Source organism: Montipora foliosa, unplaced genomic scaffold (genome assembly GCF_036669935.1).
Source record: "Montipora foliosa isolate CH-2021 unplaced genomic scaffold, ASM3666993v2 scaffold_438, whole genome shotgun sequence".
NCBI classification, from domain to species: Eukaryota; Metazoa; Cnidaria; class Anthozoa; order Scleractinia; family Acroporidae; genus Montipora; species Montipora foliosa.
Genome location: NW_027179743.1, coordinates 631,978 through 650,000, shown reverse-complemented (window position 1 = coordinate 650,000; position 18,023 = coordinate 631,978). Strand labels below are relative to the sequence as shown.

The 18,023-nt window shown below is 39.3% G+C and overlaps 1 protein-coding gene across 6 annotated transcripts in view; it reads left to right on the top strand.

Annotated features, from left to right (window-relative positions):
* Positions 1 to 18,023, top strand: part of LOC137989079 (uncharacterized) — a 53,564-nt gene that overhangs the window by 15,830 nt on the left and 19,711 nt on the right. For 4 of the 6 annotated variants that reach the window (XR_011120856.1, XM_068834965.1, XM_068834963.1 and 1 more), the window contains 12 exons: positions 816 to 977; positions 3,013 to 3,138; positions 3,660 to 3,861; positions 5,812 to 5,886; positions 7,876 to 8,025; positions 8,734 to 8,821; positions 11,121 to 11,223; positions 12,017 to 12,117; positions 13,617 to 13,670; positions 14,536 to 14,607; positions 15,870 to 15,955; positions 16,687 to 16,782. Coding sequence is in view for 5 of the 6 variants with exons in the window: in XM_068834965.1 (XP_068691066.1) it covers positions 816 to 977; positions 3,013 to 3,138; positions 3,660 to 3,861; positions 5,812 to 5,886; positions 7,876 to 8,025; positions 8,734 to 8,821; positions 11,121 to 11,223; positions 12,017 to 12,117; positions 13,617 to 13,670; positions 14,536 to 14,607; positions 15,870 to 15,955; positions 16,687 to 16,782 (1,315 nt within the window). In the remaining variant the exon portion in view is untranslated. The remainder of the gene's footprint in view (positions 1 to 815; positions 978 to 3,012; positions 3,139 to 3,659; positions 3,862 to 5,811; positions 5,887 to 7,875; positions 8,026 to 8,733; positions 8,822 to 11,120; positions 11,224 to 12,016; positions 12,118 to 13,616; positions 13,671 to 14,535; positions 14,608 to 15,869; positions 15,956 to 16,686; positions 16,783 to 18,023) is intronic. The other 2 variants (XM_068834966.1, XM_068834968.1) reach the window with 2 other exon arrangements.

The following is an 18,023-nucleotide window of genomic DNA, read 5'->3' as shown; positions in this document are numbered from 1 at the left end:
TTAATCGATGTGGAACGAGTTTAAAAGCGTTTAAACTTTGCTTCAACAACCGTTTAACATTTCTTTTGTTATCGCGAATGTTGAAAGAAGTTAAAGCCGTTTGCCCCCCTGCAAACTAACCGGTCTCTCAATGACGTATCCAGTTCAGTATCCATAGTAACAAGTCCGTATCCATAGTAACAAGCGCGGCTGCAGACTGGGACTTTATACCCGGTCGCTCGTGAAGGTCTGTTGAATCAAATAATGATGTGTTGAAACGATTTGCCCACCCCAGCATTCAACTTCGTTCAACATCACTCAACAAAATCAAGCAAATGTTGAAGCTGCTTGCCCGCGCCTTTAATAGTTAAAACCAAGAGAAAATGAGGGACAGAGAAGGAGGCTCCCGGTCCAGCCCTTGGGATATGTCATGTCCACGAAAGTTATTTTTAGACGAGCGGAAGTCTTCCGAGACGTCCGCATGCAGGCCAACCTCGGTCCGATGTTTGAAAGAAAATATATATTCATCAGCCTTTCACGTGCGCCATCATTTTCTCTTTTCACTAAGAATCTGAGAGCGAGGCAAGACTACATGCGGACGTCTCAGAAGACAGACTTCCGCTAGAACAAAGACTTCCGCTCGTCCAAAAATAACTTTCGTGGACATAACATATCCCGGCCAACGCCTTGAGCCTCGCTCTCTGTCCCCTCATTTTCTCTTGTTAAAACGCTGCATTCTTAATCTAGCGAGTTGGAGGCTTGAAATGTGTGCCTTAAATTTATTTTTTTTCAGGACAGTAAATTTCAAAACTATAATCATATTGTTATTTTTACAGTGTTCGTCTGATCTCGCAAAAAAAGCGCCAGAATCTTTCCACAGTTCTTCCTCCTCCTCCCATCTCGCCTTTAAACATGGTAAAAGATGTGACATACAACAGGGAATTTAACATGATGTACTTGTTGATTGGCGAGCAAGAGATCTGGGTCTATTATACCAGGTGAAATTTTGCAAAAGGGCATTTTTGGGGAAGAATGATTCCTTTTTAAAATGTCCGTTCAGGTTTATTTATTGCAAGAATTAAGAAATAGTTTAGCTCTAAGTTATCTTGGGTATCCAGGTACTGTATACATTTTGAATTTGCTGTCTTGCGGACTTAATACATTTTGTAAATTAATGGTACATATGAACGCGTTGTCGCTTGCAACGGCCCAAAAGTCGGGAAAGATCACATGGATATACCCACCACGAGTCCCCTAGGTTAAACTCTCATTTTACAGATTAAGTCTAAGTGCCCATTTCAGTGATTAGGTCTAAATTTTCGTTTATCTTATTGCTTTAGCAATATTTAGTTCTAGAAACTGATTTAAAATAGTTATTTTTTTTAGAGTTATGGTTGTTGTGTATATCCATGAGATCCTTGCCCAAAAGAAGGTGATTTACCGAATGTTCGTAGGCCATCTTTTCCAGTTTAGTCATTCAACAATGACTCCTCACCTGAAATTCAGGTTAGCTCTTAGATTTTTAAGGCTGCAGTGTTTTAGAGTAAACTGGATCACCACTGCCATTAAAAATTCGGGTGGTTTTAATGGGATTCAAACTGATGACCGGTGAAATTATTATCTAACAACTGAGGAATAAAGCCACTTAGTTGGTAGCAGGTCATTTTGTTGGGCTCACGTTTTCCTGTGAAAGGACTCGATCTTCTCTCTTTTCTCTACAACCTGCACTTCAATTATATACATTTCGTGGTTTAGTTGTCTTGAAAACGCATTAAAAGATCAGCTTTTAAAACAGTCAAGCGAATGGCAGTTTTACAAGTGGCTTTTTGAGCCTGTAAAGCCATATAGGGACGTCCGAGAAACGTGCCCCTGGTCATTTTGTGCTCTCGTAATTAACCTTTGGAGGATGGGAGCATCGAAGATTATTTAACAATTATCCTGCGAAATCGCGCGGAACATCGCTTAATACTTAGCCAACGAGGCCGTTGGCCGAGTTGGCTGAAATCAGGCAATATTCCGCAAGATTGAGCAGGATAATTGTTTTATTATTCAACAAATTGATGTCAAAGCACAATTTTCTACGTTTACTGGAAAAAAAAAGCGACACACGCTTATCGCAGGGTATCTGTTGTGGATGCACGACGAATATTGAGCGCGCTATAACCATATTTGGACATTGTCACAATGTGTTGAATAATAAAGGAGTTAAACGACGGCGGGTACGGAAAGGGCAACGCCTCGAAACAGTTATGTCATTGGTTAAAAGAATAAAATAATCGTGCTGCACGTGTGCTGCACATGCAGCACCCATCTGAGCACGTGTTCTTGCGATATTGTGCGTAACAACGACGTGGAATTCCCAAATTCGAGGTTTTGACGACAACGTGGACGTACAAATTAGAACCTGTTATTCTCGATTTTTACTTAGAAACCGAGCGTACCAATTTGTTTGTAAAATTCTTCGCCTACATTGTACGACGTAATCGAGATGGAATAATCGCCAGACTTACGATGATGTAAAGTTATATTTTGAGGTGATGTTGCCGTCATAGATCTTAAAAGGGAATTTAAGCAACGACGACGGCGACAGCAGCGAGAACGCCGTCTCAAAATATAAATTTGCGTTATTGTAATCACGCCGTGACTATTCCAACCTTTTTTTTAGTATGACAGAGGTGTGGTAGTTCCTCAGAAATGTTACTGGTCGGAACGGCGCTTAATTTAGGGCAGAAAATGAAAAAAAATATCTTCAAGTGCTGACCTCCTTTACAAAACCTCAAATTTGGCTATTTCACGTTGCTGTTTTGCAGACGACGGAAAAGAAATGGACAAAAGTGAAAAACGCACATACAGGGCGTGTAAAGCTATTGTTTTTGCCTACTAAATATGCAAATTTGTGACGTTCTTGTTAGTCTTTTTAATTGTATGAAAGACATATAGACAAGTGATAATTGTGATTACTGAAGAGGACAGTGTATGTTCCTTAAATATGGCATTGCCAGCCTCGATAAGTTATCATTGTTTTCTTGTTAGGACAAACCCAGCCACACGAGTTGAATCCTGGAAGTTAGATTTTATTGAAGACATTCATCGTCAACAGTCTCAGGAGGCTGCACCAAAATCTAGAGCAAGCTCACCTTGGGTCAGCGATGGAAACAGGTAAAAGCAGCTTTTGTATTTACACTGACTGAATTAGCAGTTTGAATGCTAAGATTCTCTGAGGAAATAATTCCAACCCTTGCTCTGGTTTGAATTCCTGGCCTGGTCACAAAGGGAAAACCGTGCCTACCAAAGTAGTGTTAGGAGCGGTCTTTTTTTTTGTCTATAGGTTTTCTGTATTCTTACCTATCACAGTGAGAAATGATCCACATTTACCTTAGGCAGTGCTTTTAGCATGTCTTATCCTTATGGTGACTTCATCCTCATCTGTAAATCACGATGATTGCCTTGAAGGAACTAAAGGCCTCTACAAACGGGGAAACATTGTGTCTGAAGCAAATTTGTCTCCATTTGCGTCCCCATGAAACACTTTCTTCCTCGTTTGCGGGGTTCTGAATGTGGTTTTGTTAAAAAGAATATAACATATTTTGGTCTCTATTGATATAAGGACGCAATGTTGCGAGTTTTTGGAATTTACCAGAATTTTTTAATTTCTCTATCGTTCGTGACTCTTTCTTTAGATCTCCAAGCCCTGTACCTGGCGACTCCAGACCCAGTTCAAATCTAAATCGAGAGTCTAGTAGTAGAGACTCTTCTACGCTGGCTCGCAAAGAGAAAGTGAAGATCACGTGCTTGGGGATGTTGTATTCTCCAATCATAATGCAGTGCGTGGAGGGTCAGGTTTGTCCTGATGCTACGCAATTCTTAATGGCAGGAACTCAGGTTGGTGTTACGGGAGAACTCTTTATATTCATTTTTCTTTGAGTGGGACAACCACAGAAATAATCATATCTGTCAGTAGCCCATGAGTAGCAGCTTGCCTCTCCCATACAAGCCCTATGAGTCAACGTTTGCGCGTATCTTTTTATTTTTAGAATGCTACGAATTCTTTGGCTCTGCACGCACTGTGTAGAATGGCCAGTCAGAATAAATTTATTGTCAAACGAAGACAAAAATAGAAAAAAAAAGTGTATGCATATTGTGAAAATTGATGTAATTTAATGTAAATGTGAGTCTCCTGCTGAAAGGATTAGTTCTAAAAATAGAAAGATACGCGCAAAGGTTGACTCAAGGATATAGTGCATAAGGAGTCACCTACTGTAGTTATGGGCTCCTGTATCTGTGTCGCGTTACCGTGGAAATTTTAAAGGAGTAAAACCCCATAAATGAATTATTTGAAGAAATGCATCTTTTCGTTAGTGGTGACTCACGAATGCTCCGAAAATCTTCGGGTGCTCCTTTGCAGGAGTCGAATCTATGACCTTCCCATTACAAGTTCTTATGCTCAACCACTCAGCTATAGAAAACTCGTGGGAGCTAGGACTCGGGAATACTCGGAAAAAACTCAGAGTGCTCTTTGCAGGAGTCGAACCTACGACCTTGCGATTGCAAGTTCGGATGCTCTACCACTGAGGTATAGATGACTTCAGGGAGATGGTGACTCGGGGATACTCGGGAAAACTCGGGAAAAAGTCGAGTGCTCCCGAACAAGAGTCGAACCTACGACCTTCCGATTACAAGTTCGGATGCTCTACCACTGAGCTATAGGAGACTCGTGAGAACTTAACCATTCAACGAGGTTCAAATGGCAATTAATTATTGTCCCGCTATAGTGCCAGAATCAAATTGTCGAAATGGAGCATTTTCGTTGTTGTTATGAAGGAGATGTTGGATGTTTAGAATCGGCGAATGAAATGAACAGATGTATTTTTATCCGATGGTGACTCGGGGAAACTGGAAAAGACTTCGAGTGCTTCGTTGCAGGAGTCGAACCTACGACCTCCCGATTACTAGTTCGGATTCTCTATCACTGACCTTTCGGAGACTCACGAGAGCTAAAATTTCACCATCTCCCTCACTAGAATTACGAGAATTAATTCTTTGTCTCAAACACTACATTTATGCTTCTTTTCATAAAGGGCAGGAGGTTCCTAGTCTTCCATGATTGAACATTGCGCAGATCTGCTGAGTGCGAGGCCGTGGGTTCAATTCCCTGGCTAGACTGACCCTCGGGTTTCAAAATTAACTGTAGAGAGAATCTTGTGTTTTCCTCAACAATAGCAAGTTGTTAGGCCCCTTACACCGTAGGCCCTGTTTCATAACCCTTGTCCATATATGACACTGTGGGACATCGAAGAACCCAGACATGCTTAGGACATAGAGCTCCTAGTGTTGTCGTCTGTATTTGGTCGTGCCATCGAATAACTCTGATTTTGACTGCCGTCTGTTTGAAAACTGTTACTCTTTACAGGGGAATCTTTGTTTTTTTTTGCCTCGTTAGCACAAGGCTATCGTTTTCTTATCACTCAGCCGAGAATAAAGTACTGGTTATTGAAAGTGCATTGCATAATGGGCTATCTTTGAAAATTTAAATGCAATATTCCTTGGAATTGGCTGCTTTGAAAATTCGAAATTTTACAAAGAATGTATGGAATCATTAGCACTTTTGCCACTCAAGAATTTATCAGTTATTGATGGCTAATAAGTGGCTCCTTCTCGTGGCACAAAGGTTTAAAAAGTCAATATGTAAAAAGTACATCAGAATGATGCCTCCTGTGAGCAAACTCGTAGTGTTAGCGAAACAAAATGTAGCAATGACGTCAGCAAAGATTCCCTTATAGAAAAGTAAAATTAAGGTTTCCGTTGAACCTTTAAACTAAACCTGATCTGCAGGATGGGAGAGTGCTGTTTCTTCACATGTTCTGGCAAGGGCTGAAATATCACCAGTTACAAGCCAACAAGGATGCGGTGAGTATTGACAAGAGCAACTCTAAAGACCGTTTACTGATGCTACATCCCAGTGCTTATCACCTCGACAAACTTTTCCACTTTATTTATTCCCCGAAATCGTCCTAAATGTATTGTCTTGTTTTTGGAGTATCTTTTTAAATTGAAAATTCACTTTTTTATTCATTTTGTAAGACGGGAAAAGTAGTCATATTTTGATCCACTTGATTTCATATCCCGCACTTCAATATATGATCCTTTTCATATGTCATTTCATCGTTGATTCATTCCTCACGGGAACACGCGTACGAGAACCCACAAATGACCAGCTCCCAACGTCAGTGGCGTCATAGCTCAGTTGGTTAGAGCGTCGCACCGGTATCGCGAGTCCTTAAAATTTCAGGCTTCTCTACGCAATTGCAAGAATTGGGTTCATAACTGCAAGGATCATAGCTTCACTTGATCGTTGACATTATCGGTATCAATAGGGTTTTTAAGCCAGGACAACGGCAACGTCAAAAAAACATCACTTTCAAGTATAACTTAGAGCTATCGCTAGTATTTTGCAATTATTCCGTGTTGTTAACGTTATACAATACGGGCGAAGTATTTTGTAACTAGATGGGTACGAACGGTTTTAAAGCTGTATAGGGAAATGAATGGTACATGGTCCCAAGGGAACAGTGAGTGTTGTTTCCTCGAGATCCTCAATTTTCCCCAAGGCGAAGCGAGACCGAGGAGAACATTGAGGGTTGAAGGGAAACAAAACTCGCTGTTTCCCGTGGAACCAGTCATTAGGTGTATTGTTATACCCTACAACTGAAATTGAACCAAACTAAATATGAGTATAATCCTTTCTAATTTAATTATAAGTCAAATATCTCAAAATAAATACAAATGAGTAACAATTACCAGGGACACCCAATGTCAATTTCGGAAAATATCTGTTCGAATGACGTTTTGAGATCTAGAGTTTTCGGAACAAATGTTGTAAAATTTCATACTTGCCTGTGGTGGTGTCCTACATGTAGGATTTTTGAACATATAAAAAAATGGTATTATTGCCCATTTTTAACTGATTTTTACCCTAAAAAGCTCACCTAGAGTTTTCGGGAGCCTTTTTTCTGCCTGAAATTTTCGAAAAGGTAAGTTTTGATCACTGTAATTTTCGGATCACTAGACTTTCAGCTAGGAAATCCGAAAAGATGAAAAATTTTTAGGGGATAACACAATTGCCTATATCTACCGTTTAAATACCAAAATACCTTTAACAATGCTATGTTTAAGTGGTTTTGAACTTTTCTTTTTTTTTGCCAGTGGTTTTGAACTATATTCTCGTTGGGTGCCCCTGAATTACCTTCAAATTATAATTACTTTCAACTTTTGTCTCGTATCAGTTGCTGTATTTCTTCCTCGCTTAAGCTTCTAACACTTCGTACTTGAAAGCGTTTTGTCGCGGCCATGACTTGAAAAAAAAACTTTACAATTACTCAGATTTCCGAATTTCATTGAAAATCGTGGTGGACGCGCTCACAAATTTGCCGCGCTTTCAAGACGCATGCCCTGATCACGTGCAAGTCTAAGGTTTAAGCTGTTGTTTCCTTAGGGAGTTAGTGGGTTCTGTTCGCCCAAGAAAGTTATACAGTTTTCAGGCGCATCACGTGATAAGTTCTCGTCCAATATTTCAGTTATGAGGTATAACAATGCTGTTTGTTCACGTTGTCGTCAAAACCAATAACTTGGTGATCTCACGTTGTTTTGTAGAGTACGGCAAAGAAATTCAATGAGGTGCTTGCTGCACGTGTAGCACGATTATTTTTTCCTTTTTTTAACCGGTGATGTTGTCGTTGCTGTCGTCGTAGGTTAATCTCTCTATTATCGCTACCACAAATATAATATTCTGAAGACCTACGGAAAAATGATTTGAATCTGTACGAGAACATTAAGGCTATTTACGCAACTCGTCCTAACAATAACCCTTTCATTCATTATGATCTCTTTATAATGCAGGTTCTCGAAGTGTACCATGATCAAGAGACGGGCACGATGGTTACAAAATGCAGGCACCCTGGGATCGTTATCCTTATTTGGTCACTGCCATTTTTGCAGTTGCTAAAACGCGTAGATTGTGACGCAGACATGACTTGTTTTACCAGAATGGTAAGCTATAAAGTGGCAAGATCTTTAAAGCATATATAAAGGCCTTTTATTGTTCCACTATTATGCCATTTTACCATATTTGGTCAAGAGAACGCGCAAAATATGAGACGGTAATACACTGTAGTGTCCCGGTTTGACCGATTTAGAACAGAGCAAATACGGAAGGAACGGGAGTTTTTCAATGAAAGAAGTTGTTTTCAACAAGATGCAAAGCCTGAGAATTTAGCTTGTCATCGCTTGACACTCGTCATTTTGTTTATCCGATCAAATAAAGAATCTTTGGCTGGCTTTTTGTGCTGTTTACATCGTTGGCACGCACCCTGAAGAACAGATGATGCTTTTTTTTTTTTTAACGCCCTTACCAAATAAAATTGAAGCAAAATAACACCCTTTTAGTGGAATAATAAGTGTCTTATTCGATGGTTTAACATGTAATACTCGCAGACATTTTTGCTCATTGCTACGCAACTCGCAAAGTATCCGTGCGTAGTATATGTTAAACCATCGAATAATATGTATGTATATACCCTCGCTTTGTTGTCAAAACTTCAACGCGTATCGCACGTGCAGCACGATTAACCAATGGTATTGTTGTTTCGTGGCGTTCTCAGGGATGACCGCGTCGTGGATTTTACAATCCCTCACTATTTTTAGTATAGGAAAAATATATATGACAACTAGGTTTATACCGTTTAACTTGCCCTTCAGAACAATCTCTTGCTGTGTGGACACAAAAGTGGATATCTTCATCTCCATTCTCTGGTTTCAGAGAAACACGACAGAATCGCGAATGAAGGTACTTTACCATGGATATATTAGAGAAAGTGACAGATTGAGAGCGTATGATTATGCAGTGCTTGAAGTTCAACTTAAAAAAAAAAAAACGATTTGCTTTTATGCTTGCTCCATTAGACCTAATCGGCTAACTCAATGTTGTACCCAATTCAATTCTCACGAGATAAAAATTCTTTGTGTGTTGTATTTGCGTGATAATGTAACATTCATATTTAAATGATATGCAGATACCTGAAACAAAACGTTTAATTCCCAAAGGATTTGAATTGGGTAGATCATGGAGTGAGCCGATTAGGTTTATCGCACTTGCAGTGATTAGAGGCATTAGTGAAAATGAAAACCAAGGAAGTGAATCAAAATCAGATAGCATTTAAAGTAATTAGTCCACTAGATTAATATAACACTCCAAATGGATTTTTCTGTACAGAAATCGGCCAATCACAACGGCAGATGTAATCCATCAATCCATTTCGCTACAATGATTAGGGACCATTGGAGGACGAGGACGACTACGAGTACGAGTTTTTGGTACTGAGCATGCGCTTAAAGTTTGGAGGCCGACATTCTTCGAAATGCATGCGCGTATTCAGAACGAAAAACTCGTACTACTAGTCCTTATAAACGGAAAGTCGTTACACTTAACCCTTTCACTCCCAAGATCCAAATCTTAATTCTCCTTGCTCACTGCCATACATTTTTGTCCATGTCAGTTAGGAGAATTTGGTAGTACATAAAGACAATAGGGACTCTTAGATCGGAGGACAAGGACAACTACGAGTACAAGTTTTCGGTACTGAGCATGCGCATAAGGTTTTGGAAGCCGACATTTGTTGAAGTGCGCGTGCTCAGAACGGAAAACTCGTCCTCCGACCTCAAGGTCGCTATTGTCGGCAGTGAAAAATGAAACCGTTGCGTATTGTTGACGAAGGTGGAATAAAAATAAAAGGGAGGGGTGAGAAGAGAAGAGAAGCAGGAATCTGTTCGTTATACCATTTGGGTAATTAGACTTGATAAAATCATCCTTTGACTGGTAGAGCGGTTTTCAAATGAGTGTCGCAAAACCAAAACCAAAGTAATTACTTGGGCGAATCAAAAAGGACGGAGATAATCCAGTAAACCAATCAAAGCTCAAATTAATTACACGTAGCCGACACAAAGTGGGGGAAAATGTGCAAGTGCGAACCACGATTAGTTTTGATTTCACTTCTGATTGGTTGACGAAATGGCGCGAGAACTTTGAACCAATCACTGAATGCAGTAATCATAAACCAAAGTAATTATCTAATTACTTTCGACACTCAATTGAAAACCGCTCTTACTATTGTGCTCAAAATTACAAATGTTTTATTGTAAAGCTGGTACGCTTGACTTAAGTCATATCATGGCGTGAAAAAGATTTTTAGTCGCAAGCTGTCTTCTTTTGCCCAAACTGAAATATCAACAGGAGAGACAAGATATACATACATAAAAGCCGATTTTTTTATTTATTTCTGGAGTGAAAAGATCATAGCAGGGTTAGTTAAAGTGCTACTATGACCAAAAAATCAATTCTTCTTTTTCTTTGGATTTCAAAACTATGTTAACTAAACACCAAGTGACCCAAGTTTTTAGCTTTGATTTTAAAAAAAGACACCTGTTTATTTAAACAAGAATTTTCCCATTTAATGGTCTGCCAATACTAACTTTAAAATCTGGAGAGAACTGGATCGAAGAGAAAAGAATGCACGGTCAAAGACTCGCTAGTTTAAGAATGCAATGCGTGTGTACGCGGATGAATTAATATGTAGCGCAAGAGTTTGAGGCTTTCAGTCTCTCAAAGTAATGTTTTGTACATACAATAAGCTGCATTTCCTCGCTAAAAATTTCAGCTAGTTAGTAAATGACGTCACTTTTCCTGAAATCGAACCCTCTGAGGTCTAAGTGGCCAGTTTTGAACGTGAGTGATGGCGAACCGTGAAATCCAAAACTTGCGCTCAAAGTAAACAGCCTTTGGATAAAAATCAAAGCTCATAATTTTGCCAGCCAGGTGTTAACCAAACACACTTTAAACATTTGAAGAAAGAAAGAAAGGAAGTGATTTTTTGATCATAGCAGCAAATAAAGGAGTTAAACTTGGCTTTATTCTTGAGCTATCGTGCTATCTGTAGTAAAGTTTTATCAGGCTTGCTTGCAACAAAGATGACTTCATAGCTGAGTTGAAGAGCATTGCACTACAATACAGTACAGTCTTCTTTGCGGCTGCTTAAGTCTCTTCGTTGAAAGTGCGATGCAAGTTGAGTTTAATTATTCCCTTTTTTCAGATGAAAGGATGGTGGGTTCAAAATACCTCCAGCACAGAGATCACCAAGACGGTGTTAACAGTGTGGATTCTAATGACATTTTAGAGATCTTCTGCAGTGCTAGGTAGTAAGAAACATTATATATTGAGAAGCAATCGATTACCGTGACTTCGTTGTTTACTAGAATTCCTTCAAGGGCACCCAACTAGCAAATTAAACCAAAAGCCTTTGAGAGACATTTTTAGGTTCCTTGTAATGTATAAAGACTGTCTAAAGAGATATTTTTATCACCTACAAGACTTTGATCTGTTCGGATATCTTACCTGAAAGTTAAAGTGTCCGAAAACATTAGGGAATGAGGTCTTCAAATTGCAAGCTGAACGTTACCTCTAAGAATTTCCCAGCGAACCGCTTACTCATCCGAAACTGCTAGGTGACCTTTTTGAGTGCCAAAAATTGCAAAAAATATCCCTTCCGAAAACGTAAGGGACTACTATTCCCTGGTTGCTAATCCCCTAGGTGATGTTTTAGTAAGAAATCTTTAGGAGTTTGGCAATGTATTACCGAAATTCTTAGGACGGTTTGAGTCTCCCGAACACATATTTCACCGAAGATTATCGTTGGGTGCCCCTGTTCCTTCGTCTCTCGTATTGCTAACAAGATGTATTTATGTCTAGGGCCTCTAGTATACTTAAAAATGAAACATTTATGGGCTTCAGACTATTAGAACAGATGCTAACGACTTCACCACATTGACTCTACATGTCCAACGCTAGGAGCTAGGGAAACATCTACTGTCTGTGTTATCCATCATGGCGCCGTAAACCACCCCTTTCGAAACTTTCTTTGGGTACTACTTGCTATTTAGAAATCAAAAAGCTTCATCAATAAAATGAGTACGTTTTTTTATGTTATAGTTGCGATGGTGTGATTAAAATTTGGGACAAAGACAAGACCCTTCTTCGTGAAATTATAATGAACGAAACATTAACGGTTGCTGCCTTTCTCAACGATCAAGGTAACATTTTGTTTTCACAGAGTTGTTCCAGTTTATGTTTCTGAATGTTTTCTCTCATCTGGGAATTTTCAGCTGCCGTAGTTTACATCAACAAGTGTCTGGCTCTTAATCAGTGCTAATATCCGGTAGTGCACTTAATAGACCCTTCTCCAAAATGGCGGCCGGGAATTCAAATAAGTTGAAATGAAAAACTAATACCGGAAATAGAAAGAACACCTTTACTGTAGTAACCCTGCAAAGTTTCGGCATATCAGGTGTAATATAAGCTGTGAAAACTAAAAATATACGGGTGTTTGTATGCTTGGTGGGTATGGCGTATACCGCCAGTCATACAAGCGTCTGTAAATTTGTCAAATTTCAACTTAATTTTCTCAGCTGATATTGACACCTGCTGAAACTTTGCAGGGTTACTAAAGTAAAGGTGCTCTTTCTATTTCTGGTATCGGTTTTTCATTCAGTTCAATTTTAACTCATTCAAATCCGTTGCCACCATTTTGGAGAAGAGTGTTTTAGGTGCACGACGAGTGTCCCCTAGATCTTCTCTCCAAAGTCGACATCACTCACGTTTGGGAATACTGTCAAAGGGTTTGACAGTGATGACGCAGTAGTGAGAGCACTCGCCTCCCACCAATGTGGCCCGAGCTCGATTCCCAGATCCGGCGTCATATGTGGGTTGAATTTGTTGGTTCTCTACTCTGCACCGAGAGGTTTTCTCCGGGGTACTCCGGTTTCCCCTCTCCTCAAAAACCAACACTTGAATTGATTTGCGTTAATTGTTAATTTCGGTTTACGGTCTCCCCAATTAGTGCTCTAGCGCTAGAATGACTAGACACTTTAAATACAGTTCCTTTCCTTTCCTGTAACTTCACATTGTGTCCCCAAAACTGCGGTCCTAAAGAAAAGATCAACAGCTGCATTTAAACACACCAAGGCATAACGTTAAAACCCTTACACTTACCATATTGTTGAAAAGTGGTAGTAAATGCTTAGACTTAAAGGGAAATTTGATAATTGCATGTAGTCAGTCAGTATGGACGGCAATGCCAACCAATTACAATATCAGTTTGGAGTAAACATTTGCGTGGTCGCAACTATTTACCGATGATCTCATCTTTGATTGTGAGATATGTCAAGATCAGTATTTTATGACTCTTAGAGCGAGCGAATGATCATTGAAGTTGTGCGAAATTTAAGCAGTTGCAGAGGAACCCTAAAAAAAAGGTAAACCAAGGCTTGAATGGGACTTGAACCCCATGCATGCGAGATTGTGAAAGATGCCTATTTTACAGTCGTTCAATCACCTCGTATCTCGCAGCCTATTATCTTCTTGGTGGCTACATAGCTCAGAGTGTATAGATGCCTTGCAATCATTCTCTATAGACACAGGTAACAATGCTGCAATGCACAATTGCTGGTGGACGAACAGTTTTTCAACTTCAAGGAAAACTACCGTTCTGTTTCATAGTATATATGATGCACTGACTCAAACTCCTTTTTAGGGGACATTCTCATTGGATTCAAACAGCACATCTTTATAATTCCAAACGCAAAAGGTAGGGGAAAAACTAAATTACTTTCAATTGGTTTCTCTTTTAACCTTTCAATTTAAATTAAAACCTCCGTTGAATGGTCAAGAAATTATGCTTTGCGGAAAAGCATAATTATGTTGAATGTAATGTATGCAGAGTACTAATTGCTGTAATCATGACCGACAATCAATATTTGTGCATAATTTCCAATTATTACTTAATTTATCCTGCAAATTATAATGTTAACCTTCAATTAACAATTAAAAACTGTGTTGTAAGGTCAAAAAGCATGCCTGCGGAAAAGCATAGTTTGTTAAATGAGATGTATGCAGAGTACTATTAATTATATTTATTATAGGCGACAATCAATTCGGATTCAATTAGTTAATTTATTCTGCATATTTTTGCGATTCCGCGAGAACTCCTTTGTCCATCGTTTGGGACGCTTGATTTGTATGCGCATGCTCCAGGTTCAAATTAGTCTCATGCAGGCTACTGCCTGTAGTTGTCTTCAGTGAATTTAAAGAGGCTATGTCACGCAAAATGATGCAATTTCATGACACCCAAAATACCCAAAAAATTGCAATAACCGCTTAAAACTGTTGAACAACATAAAAGAAATTGTGCAAGAGAACCACATCGCTTTTTATCCTGCTCCATTGTAAGATGCGTTAGAGTAAGGAGGTAGGTCAGTTGGCATCTGTCTCGCATTGTTCACTGTGTTTGCTGCAGGCCATGTTCTTCCACCTTTCTCTGTCACTGCATCGGCACACACTCACGAACCCGCTTTTTCCTGTTAGTGATGTTGTAGTTAACTCCGCCAGGCAGCTTAAGAGCTGACAAAACAACTATATGCCAAATGAAATGACTTTGGCTTTTTTTCTCATAGTTTACCCCATGAAGGATGGCTTACTGTCTGCTTTTGGAGATGACAATCTGGATGACGATGCATTTGAAACAGGTTTGTTCGTTTCTGTTTTTTTTATATTTGTAAAGATCTGATTATTCACTTTTCTTTGCCTTTGTACATAGTTAATGCATCGAGATGGTTATGAAACTCGACAAGTTCCTTTGTTTCTTCTTTTTCCCGTATTTTTGGTCTTGACCCTGCACAAAACACACCTTTCAAGAAGATAACCAATCAAATGTTTGGATTAAAAGTTTGCGCAACTCGTGCGAAGCGAAAAGAAAAGATTGTGCAGGGTCACGGTCAATTCAATATCGATTGCCACAACATTGTTCTCGCTTTTGAAGGGTTTAAGGTTTCATAACCATTCCCTCGATTACTTTGCTTTGCACTCCAAAGTCGCTCCTCATCAATTCGAGTAAATGTGAAGCTAAATTAGTTTTTGCATTGTGAGAAAGCTTGCTTCTGAAATACCTGGTCTTTCCAAACTACCACGTGCGATATGATTGACCGTTTTGTATGGTGATCCTCGTTTCCAGTGTCTTTCATATCGCCATACATAATGCAATGTTCTCGGTCCTTGTGGGACTGACGAAAGCGAAAGTGCAGTACTGTGGACCTGGGGAGCATAGATGTTCAGTTCAGAAAGTGACAATTTTTTTGGGTCTGTTGTGTGGATCTGAATTACTTTGGTCTTAAGTACCGATTTCAAAATGCGTAGCTTTTCAGTGATTGTTGTGAATGCCTGTAATAAAAGTAAAAAAATGCTCGTGCTCTCAGCGATATTGTTCGAGAAACAAATGGCACGGGTTCTTCTTTCCGGCATCTTCTTGTTTTCGGGTATCTCTCTCTCGCCGGGCCTCGTTTCTCGAAAGTCCCGGAACTTTTCAGGCGTGTTTTGGGTGACATAAAACGCCTGATAACGAAAACATGTTAACAGATCAGCTTTTCAGGATAAGCGGATTGTAGTTTTGAAAATTGCTTTTCGGGCCCGAAAAGTTTACGGGACCTTCGCGAAACGGGCTCCTGTACATGTACCTTTTTCGGGTCTTTTCGTTCTCCCTCTCTCCTGTATCTTTTCAGGCTTTTTGGGTCTTTCTCTCTGACTCCTGTATCTTTTCTTTCGTGTCTTTTTATTTTACACCATATAGAAAGGTAGTTTTGACCGATGGTATGTTACGCTGACCAACCTGGCAGTGCAACAAATGTTGGGCAACAGTTTTGCAGAGTTTAGTTAAGACGTTACAACACGGTCCCTTGTGTTATTGGTTGCTTATCACTTCCAATTTATTTGTTATTACTGTTTTCTTGAACAGAATCTGATATCTACGAGGACCCGTCAGTGAGATTTGAAAGCAAGAAGATCCTGCAACCAGACCCCACGAACATGGATAATTACTTGGTAAATTAGTTGCTAGCTTTAAGTGGTAGACATGGACTTACTTTAATTAGATGACTGTCCTAATAATCTCTTGACTGTATAGCGACGCTGGATGCGGTGGAGACCTTGAAGCCCTCCAGACTCGATCAGTGATTGGGGAACAAAGAAATAGATGATTGTAATCAGCTATTTAATTAAGGCTTGGGTCTGTTGCATCATAAAGAATGGAACAATTTGTGACGTCAACTCAGGATAAAATTTTTTTGCGTGTGCCTTGCGACAAATGATTTCCAATAGGCCACTTCGGAAAATACCATGATAATACTCTTTGTTTGTCCCCCCAACTTTTGCATAAAGCATTGTTTTTGTTTTCTCTTGGGACAATTGTAAGTCCCAGGAGAAACTGGAAACAGTGCTTATGCAAAATTTGGGGTGACAAACAAAGAGTATTATGGTATTTTCCGAAGTGGCCTATTGCCCAGCTTTGTCTTAACTTTTTGTCTAACAAATTTTAAGGGAGGTTTCTACAATAAAAGAATAATGATATTTCGCTATTGAGCGTTATGTTTGTTTCCAAATACCAATTGGTAAAACGTGTTCAATTTTGAAATTTATGTCACTTGTACTTCGCACACACACACAAAATGAAATCTTAAGTTAAGGAAAAAATGTTTTATTGTGCCAGAAACTTAATTTTGTGGATCAGACTTTTGAAGATGCTGTCTCAGTGAAGCAATCTCCATTCGTTACAGGTTCCTTTTCCAAACCTGCAGTTAAAGACGTCTTGGTTCATGGAAGGAAGACCACCACCAGACCTTGAGCAACAAAACCAACAGGAAGAAAAAGAGGTCTGTGTTTTTTTTCTCTTCTAAATTGGCCAAAGCTGATTGGGTGCCTTTATCGTAGAGTTCATCGTGTGTCACGATTGGAGGTTCAAATAAGGAGTTTTAGCAATGACAACGACAAATTTAATGGCAACGAGGTGAAACACTTACATACATACAGACTTATTGACTTTCCCCAAGGGGGCTTTTCAAAGACATTATTAACACAAATGTATTCCTATTTACAATTTTAAAAATTGTTAAAATATATAAGTATTAAATTACAATTCTTTAAGTAATTTGGTCCTCAGGCAATGTTTAAAAACAGTGACTGAATCACACAGTTTAAGAGAATAATCTAAAGAGTTCCATAAATTAACTATTCGATAATAAAAGGTTCTTTGGCCGCTAGCGGTTTTAAAAAGTGGAATGTTCAACAATTGCGAGTTTCTGGTGCTACGACTGCTCACCTCGGCTCGCTTTAAAAATTTTGAAGACAGATATTCAGGGGCGTGGCCCGTCATACATTTAAAGGCCATTGTAGCGCTTCGATAATATAACTGGTTTGCCGCAGGTGGCTTCATGTGGAAAATAGACTCCTGCTGCACTTGCGCAGCGTTCACGTCCGGCATGTATTTTATCACAAAAAAAAAAGGCGTGAAACGAGCAAGTTCCAAGTTACGATGACGTTACGGTTGTTTGAATGTGTAATTTGACCTTGGGAAGGATGATAAACCAGTTGCTTGGCAACTGGTGGAAGGCGAATTGAAAAATCAGAGTCCTGGTCAGGGTACTGGACCCTCGGGAGTTCTAGTAGCTGAATGGGTAGAGCATCCTACCGGTGTTAAGGAGGTCGTTAATTGTCAGGTGCCCATTCGCCGCTGTTGCCAAGAATCTAGGTTATCATCGTGAGCAGCAATATTTGGTCCGTCGTTTAACGCCTTTTGTACCAATCCTGCCATAGGTAGCTTCGCGCATGTATATGTTGTGGTTCTATTTTTTTTTTTTTTTTTTTTCGGGTTTAAGATTTTTCAAACCAGTTCAAATTTGATTGATCTTTGTCTTAAATTCTGATTATCATGATCTGAAAACAAAGGAAAAACCGAAATTGAACTAGCTCGAAAATTTTTTAACCAAATATAAAACTGAGCCATGACATGTACATTGCACAATTCGAAAAGCTTGGAGTAATCGCAAAATATGTATTATGGTATGAAAAATTATTACTTACCGATGTGGTCGTTAAACCTCCCTCTTTTTTTGTC